The 8,042-nt window shown below is 46.5% G+C and overlaps 1 protein-coding gene across 1 annotated transcript; it reads right to left on the reverse strand.

The window, feature by feature from the left end:
• Positions 1 to 1,758: 1,758 nt before the first annotated feature.
• Positions 1,759 to 3,754, reverse strand: HILPDA (hypoxia inducible lipid droplet associated). The gene is given in 3 exon segments (XM_059395628.1): positions 1,759 to 2,432; positions 2,435 to 2,649; positions 3,531 to 3,754. Coding segments are annotated over 2 exon segments (189 nt in total). The 5' UTR covers positions 2,586 to 2,649; positions 3,531 to 3,754; the 3' UTR covers positions 1,759 to 2,394.
• Positions 3,755 to 8,042: the final 4,288 nt, after the last annotated feature.

An 8,042-nucleotide genomic window follows, 5' to 3' on the forward strand; every position in this document is an offset into this window, starting at 1 on the left:
AAGAGCCTTAAGGTACAGCTCTCCGGCTTAGAGAGTTGGAGGTGTAAGAATAAGAAAATTGTATCAAATTTAACTAGTATGTTCTAGGATAGCTACTGGCACATTTAAGTGCCTGAAATCAGAGATGAAAAGCCAACCTAATCTTTTACTGTACTATGCTATTGAGATGAGCCACAGAAACCACAGACATCCAGAGGATCAGGGGCCAGATCGCACCATGTGTCCAGAAAGTGGGAGCTGGAAACACTTGCTAAACAGCACTACTGACCACCATAGTGCAATAAATAGAAGAGATGCCCAAACCACCAGCTTCTAAAGTAATGGCACTTAGGCTCAAGAACAAGTCAGGAAGCAAAAGTGGCTTAGTAGAGGCACCATACTACATTTCTACCTTTTGAGGTAAATCAAATTCACCATACGTAAAATGACACACATCAAGAGAGTGTGAATGCACTTAACATGGAGTAGGGCATGGAGAGGAGTAGACACAGGCAAGGAAAAAAACAAAAACCCCAAACCCTCCATTTCTGTGTAAAAGCCAAGCTGTGAATTTCTGGGAGTGAGCAGAAATAACCGTCTGTGAAGTGTGGACATTTTACCAGCCTACCTGGAGAACAATCAAAATTGAGCACTCATTCTGGTGGCTAACAGGATAGAAGAAAAAAAGCCTACTGGGCTGATAGTCCTCTTTCCCCCAGAGACTGAGGTGGGGGGTGGGAATACTAGAAGAAAATCATTTTTTTTTTTTCTTTAGAAATGGAGAGTCAAGAGAAGACTAGAATATTCTTGGCCCAGGCTCATTAAACTGATGGATTCAGGGCAGACCCAACTGCCCTTGCCTCCAAATTCAGGTTTATTTACATTATATATATATATATATATATATATATATATATATATATATATTTTAAAGTAAATTCTATGGTGTGGAGGCTAATCAGAGCCTTCAACTCACAACCTTGAGATCAAGATTCAGATGCTTAGAGTGGCACCTGGGTGGCTCAGTGGGTTAAGCCTCTGCCTTTGACTCACTTCATGATCTCAGGGTTCTGGGATCGAGGCCCGCATTGAGTTCTCTGCTCAGTGTGGAGCCTGCTTCCCCCTTTCTCTCTGCCTGCCTCTCTACCTACTTGTGACCTCTCTCAAATAAATAAATAAAATAAAATAAAATAAAAGATTCAGATGTTTAAACAACTGAGCCACCCTGGCGCCCCTACATTATGTTTTAAACAAAACGTTTTTTTTTTTTAATTTTATTTATTTATTTGGCAGAGAGATCACAAGTAGTCAGAGAGGCAGGCAGAGAGAGAGGAGGAAGCAGGCTCTCTGCAGAGCAGAGCCCAATGTGGGACTCGATCCCAGAACTCCGAGATCATGACCTGAGTCGAAGGCAGAGGCTTAACCCACTCAGCCACCCAGGCACCCATTAAACAAAATTTTTTTTTTTTTTAAAGATTTTATTTATTTATTTATTTGACAGAGAGAGAGATCACAAGTAGGCAGAGAGGCAGGCAGAGAGAGAGGGGGAAGCAGGCTCACCGCTGAGCAGAGAGCCCAACGTGGGGCTCGATCCCAGGGCACTGAGATCATGACCTGAGCCGAAGGCAGAGGCCCAACCCACTGAGCCACCCAGGCGCCCCAAACAAAATGTTTTTAAGTACTTTTCTGCTCCTGAGTTTTTAAGATGTCAAACCCCAAATCTAGGAACTAAGATTCTTCCCTACCACTGATTTCAAAGGCAGAGGCACTGACACATACTAGAAGTATATATTCAATTTTTATTTCATTAGAAAAATTCATTTAAGCCACATGGTGGCCATAACGCAGGCTTTGTCATCCTACTGCCCCCTTCAGACCAATATGCAAGCACACATGCTCTGTTGGAGAAAGGACTCTACCATGTGAAACAATGAGAGGTGGACACTATTTCATCATCCCCCTCCCTACAGCCAACCCATACACCACTTCAACTGTCGTCCAGACACAGACCAGCTCTCATGAAGAGAAGCTGACTACCACATAAACTGACCATAAGACACCCAAGCCCGAAGGAACTCTTAGCCGATGTTGACGAAGCAGAGATGAAGACAACACCATCTCCCAACAGCTGAATATGAAGCACAAGTCCCTAAGAGGCATCAGAGCCATATTGCTAAGGACACCAGCACGTACAGCAGACCCTGGGGAGAACAGTGAAAGCATTCCATCGCAGTCACAGGCAACCCACTAACACCTGTATATTAGACAGGCTCTTCTTCCAGGGCAAGAAGCATCCAGGTGGAGGCCCTTCATGGGCCTGGTAACAGTTCTGGTAACACCGAGGTTCTGAGCTTTCCTGCCTAGGAACTGGACACCTGCCTGTTCCAAGGTTACAGCTGGTGGAGAGAGGGCTTATCACACCCCTCTGGATGGATGGTCTGGAACACCCTTGGGGGCTCTGTGCTGGCTGGTTGACCTCTGGCGGTCCAGGAGCTCCCAGGCAACGGGCTCTGCAGTAAGCTCCCCAGGGACTCCATCAGTCTAACGAAGATGGAGAGCAGGGTCAGCACCACACCTAAGAGATAGAAGTTCAACACAGGCTTCATGGCTGAAAGGACCCCTCTCCTCTGTAGAGCAGTAGAGTCTTCACTTCTCGAAGGTCTCTGGATACTAAGGGAAGAGAGGTGAGATTAATCTACAGCCTTTTGGGATATGCATGCTCCTAGTCCTGACTTCTATCTTCCCATGAAACAAAGGGTGAGGCTCAGCCAGTCAGGAGACAGAGACCAGTAGATGTTCTTCTGCAACAGAATCTCCAAGCATATTTACACTGTAAACTCCATGGCTGCAGAGCTAGTCTTGCTTCCTGGACTAATCCAAGAGAACTCCTTAACATTTTGACCTCTTCTAAAATAAAACCTTTTACTTTTGCCAGGTACATCGCACAATCCCTGTGCCACAGTCCAGGGACCAAAAACCTTCCTGAACGGAGTCTTTTTGAGGGGGAAGGTAAGGACATGCCCCTGAGAAAGCACCCTGCTTAGGGGCTTCTCCTCACATCTCAGTCAGGTTCCAGTCCATCATAAACTTTTTGGTAAAGCCAAAATAATTCTAAGACATTAAAATCTATCAAGTTCAGTTATTTAACAAACACACCCTGAATACCTACAACGTGTTAAGGCACCGAGGAAGGTATGAGGGCCGGGATCCGGTAGACATGAACCTTGCCCTCACGGGGCTTACCATCTGGGCAAGAAATTAGGCAGTCAGACACACAACACGCCAAGTGCTGTGATACAAAGGGTGCTTTGGGAGGGCAGGACTGGGACGCCTAACCCAGCACTAAAGAGCATGGGGAGAGCCACAGGAAACATAGGGCCATCCCTGGAAACAGGGCAGGAGAGGCTGATTCTGGACCCAGACGGAGACCGAGCGAAGCGCAGGAGCCCAGGAGGCGCGGACCCAGCCCGGGAAACCCCAGGCGGCCGGCGGGGCAACGCAGCCTGGGGGAAAGGGGGCGGAAAGCCGGGGAAGCCCACACGGCCGCTCACCTCCAGGAGCAATGGCCAGCAGCGGCCCGCTCGCTGTAACAGCGCGTCGTGCAGAAGACCGGAGAAAAGGCAGCTCCCGAAAAGCGCTAAATCACAGCCCAGACGATTCTCTGAAGGTAAAACCGCAGCCGGAGGTAAAGAGCGGCAGAACGACGGAGCCCACGCGGCCCTCTTAAAGCCCCGACCCGGCCCCGACCCCTCCCAGGCCCCGTCGCGGAGCGGCGCACGCGCACTCGGGCCGCACGCTCCGGCCTGACGCACGTCCGCGGCTCCGCCCCCACGCAGGGGCGGTCCAAGGTCTGGACCCCAGTGCACCGCTGCCAGTCTGACTTGTTTCGGAGAGTAGCCGCCTTGGAGCTCTGAGTCACTGATGTCTGCAATAGGACTAGCGTGTGTGTTAACGCAGACCGCCTTTTTCTGCCGCGGGAAACGGGAGGGAATCAGCACATTTACTCCCATTCCAAGTGGGTTGGAGACACATCTGAAGTGTCCAAATCCAGAGGTTCTCCGGTCGGAAGAAGGCAGAGAAGGGGTCCCTTACCAGACAGTCCAACAGAGCACAGATTGCCAGAAGGCTTCAGATCCCCACCCATTGCCCCCACCCCCAGTATTTAAATTCCCGCGACTGTAGAGCTTTCTCTTTCTGGAAGTACCAAGATTCCGGGCACGCGCCTCGCCCTCTCATTCCAAATGAGGTTTAATTTGCCATTGATATCACTGGAAGGGCGAGGCCGTTTCACATCCTATTATGTGCTGCTTTCTACGAAAGTTTGTCCTGTGTAAGGTGAGCTACTCAGCGGGCACTGGCGTCTGTGCCTGACTGCACGAGGCAAGTCACTTTGTACTCACTGGGCCTGTTTTCTCACCCAAAACGTGGCCACTAGATGTAGTTTTTAAGAGATAATTTCAGGCAGAACCAAAGAGCTAAGACGTGACGATCGAGCTTCATACCTTGACCTGGGGGCTGGGAAGACTTACTTAGCAGCTCTCCACGGCCCCCCACCTACCCCCCGCGAATCTAGAGAAATGTAGAGGTTCTGCTGTGAGAGCACCCAATGGCGGATCTCAGGAAATTGAGTCCTCGGGAGACTCTGGGAAGGAACCTCTAAGGCTGTCAGCGGTTTCATAGTTTTCCTCCTGGGGAAGAGGGCACTGGACCAAAGCACTAGGGCACGTGACTCTGGGCAGGTCCATGGAGCTGTAGGATCGGCGGTTCCATATGTGGGGGTCAAGTGCCGTGTTTAGATGGGCAAGAACCCGGGAACTTGCACGGGCTCCGCGATTTTGAAAAAAAAAAAAAAAAAAAAAAAAAAAAAGGACGGAAGAAGCAGGATGGGAGGAGCCAAATGACAACAGCGACCTTTCCCCTACTTTCTCAGGCTCGAGGTCTTGTTTTTCCTGGAGGAGTGGGTGAGGAAAGGAGAAATTGGGGATGGAGACGTGCGGGCAGGCAGGCACTTAAAAACTAACTTGTCTACTTAGCCCGCAGGAATTTTTGGTCTTTCCTTACATTAGAGTTTTGTCTGTTTTTGTGCTGGACTCAGTGACGCTTGCACTGTTGTCAGGAGACACTAGGGCACTGAAGTCACACTGACAGATGTCCCAAGGACCACTACTTACTACTTGGGGGCTTTGGGCAGATCCTTTAACCTTCCTGTACCTCGGATTCCTTAGATGTTATATGGAATAGTAAGAGTCCTTAACAGGAAATTAAATGAATTCATCCTTGTAAAGCACAAAGAATGGAGCCTGGCACATAGAAAACATTCCAAAGGGCTAACATTATCTTTATCATCGACTACAAAACTCCCCAAAAGGGGCTTCGTTCATAGTAGCCTATGATTGGCGTGTGAACCCAGGAATTCCACAGTAACCCTTTGGGCCCTGCTTACTGTGAGCTCTAAATTATATTCACACAGCCCGAAGGAAGAGATGGGCTCTCCAACAATTCCCTCTCTCCCATAGTCACTGTCATTGCCTAAATGTCATGCCAGCTGAAGTTAACCAGGGTTTGGGTGACTATAGCCCTATGCTTCCCATCTATTAAGTACAAAGATTATCTTTATCATCTTTGGGTAGGTACTGGGCACATCTAAATCAAGAGTCGTGTCCCATCTCCACCACCTTGGCCAAATTACTTAATCTATTTGAACTTTAGTTTCTTAATCTGTAAAGTGGAAAGTAATATACAAATGAATACAAGTAAATAAATAGGAGCTGCTCCGTAAGGTATGGCTATTGAGTTACTAAACCGTTTAGAGGCAGGTTTTTGTTTGTTTGTTTGTTTAAGTAATCCCTGACCAGTGTGGGACTGAAAAGATTCACAGGCTCTGCTAACTGAACTGGCCCTCCCCTCTCTCTCCGCCACCACCACCCTCTGCAAGTCCTTATCCTAAATCAGGTTGTCATCTAGTTGGATAAGTAAGACCTACAAAAGATAACTATCAACGCAAGGCACTTGAGGGGTAGTGGTTAGAAATTAGATTTGAAGGTGAGTCCTGCTCTGTGATTTGCTTGCCTTTGTCCTTGGGTTCTGCTTTCCTCAGTTCTTCCTTTATAAAATGGGAGTAATAATAGTTCTAAACTACTAAGACTATTATGAAGATTAAATAATGGATGCAAAGAACTTAGCATAGACTAAGGGCAGAATAAATGATGGTTTCTAAATCTAATTAGCTCCCAAGGTAGACCTCTGTGAATGGACTGCAGGGCTTCAGGTGTGGAAGTAGAGAAAGAGAGAGAACTGGGTGGGAAAGAAATACGAAGGAAGAGCATAGCTAGGGTGACTATGGTCTGCTTGAGGATCTGGGATTTTAGCATTCACTGTGAGTGGAGGGAAGACTGGGGGCAAAGTAAGCATTCACCAGATAATTGACATGCACCAAGCATTTTGCTAGATATCTTCCATGATATTGTTTAACTGAATTCCCTTAGCAACCCTGTGTAGCAGGAATTAGTGCCTCCCTACTTTGTTAACTGTGCTTTTTTCCTTCAGCTAGTCTTTTACTCATCCTTCATATCTCAATTCATTTTTTATTTATTTTATCTTAATTTTTCATATCTCAATTCAAACATGTTTTTTCAGGCGACCTGAGTGGCTCAGGGGTGTTCTCTCTCTTTCTTTCTCTCACTTACATACTCTCTCTCTCTGAAATAAATAGAATATTAAAAAACAACAATAACAATACAATACAAAACAAAAACATGTTTCCTCTGGGAACCCTTTGCTGACCTTCAGACCCTTGCTACAGGCTATAGTGGCATGATATACATGATACACGTTTCTCTCACTATGTTACTTTACCCTGGATGATATTAATGTCTGCTTCCTCCTCAAAAGCCTGAAAACATCAGTGAAAAGAGGGTCTAGTTTGATTTTGTCTTCATTTCATCCTAGCACTTAGAACCACACAGTAGGCTTTCAATAAATATTTGTTGACTGGAGAAATATATGAACAAATGAATATTTTACTCAGCATCTTCAGTGAGTCCCCATTGTTCCACCAAAGAAGGAAAGAAAGGACCTTAAGACAAACCCTCTTCAGGGTCTACCTCCTCTTTGGGAACTGCTAATCAAGGAAGGCTCCTTATGAACCATATCCTTAGCCCAAGCCCCTCAAAAAAATTGTTTCCATGGTCAGCCCACACAGGAGTACCATACTAAGAAGACAGTAGCCTCACGAATTTGATCCTAAGATCCTGGGTCCATTTAAAGGACGTGTCCTGGGACGCCTGGGTGGCTCAGTCATTAAGCATCTGCTTTTGGCTCAGGTCATAATCCCAGAGTCCTGGGATCCAGGAGCCTCTTTGGGCTCCCTGCTTAGTGGGGAGTCCACGTCTTCCTCTCCCTCTGTGCTCTCCCTCCCTCTCTCTTTCTCTATCAAATAAATAAATAAAATCTTTAAATGAAAACAAAAGAACATATATGCCCTTTAACCTAGAATATCACTTCAAAAAATGATCATTACAGAAGAATTACTGCACGTGGAGAATGGATTATTTGGGGCGATTGCTACAGCACTGATGAAATACAAAAGACCAGGAAGAAACAGAGCCGCCTAGCAGCAGGAGGTGGTGAAGTAAATGACCAACCAGTACCAGGATTTCACATTCATACTATGGGTTACCATAAAGCCAGCCCAAAGAATAAGCAGTTTTGTACATACTGACATGATCTCCATAATATATTAAGTGGGAAAGCCAAGTGTATAGGGTATGTATTACATGCTATAGTTTCTGTTAAAACTGACTCCCGAGATAGGATGTGGAAAATGAGATACAAACGGGGCTCCTGGGGGACTCCGTGAGTTAAGTGTCCTTTTCTTGATTGGTTCAGGTCAGGATCTCAAGGTCTTGAGACTGAGCCCCGTATCAGGCTCCACGTTCAGCAGGAGGTCTGCTTGAGATTCTCCCTCTCCTTCCCTCTCTCTCTCTCTCTCTCAAATAAATAAATAAATAAAATATTTTAAAAAATGAGATACCACCTCCTATCCACCTCCTGTTGGGAGGTAT

Source organism: Mustela nigripes, chromosome 4 (genome assembly GCF_022355385.1).
Source record: "Mustela nigripes isolate SB6536 chromosome 4, MUSNIG.SB6536, whole genome shotgun sequence".
NCBI classification, from domain to species: Eukaryota; Metazoa; Chordata; class Mammalia; order Carnivora; family Mustelidae; genus Mustela; species Mustela nigripes.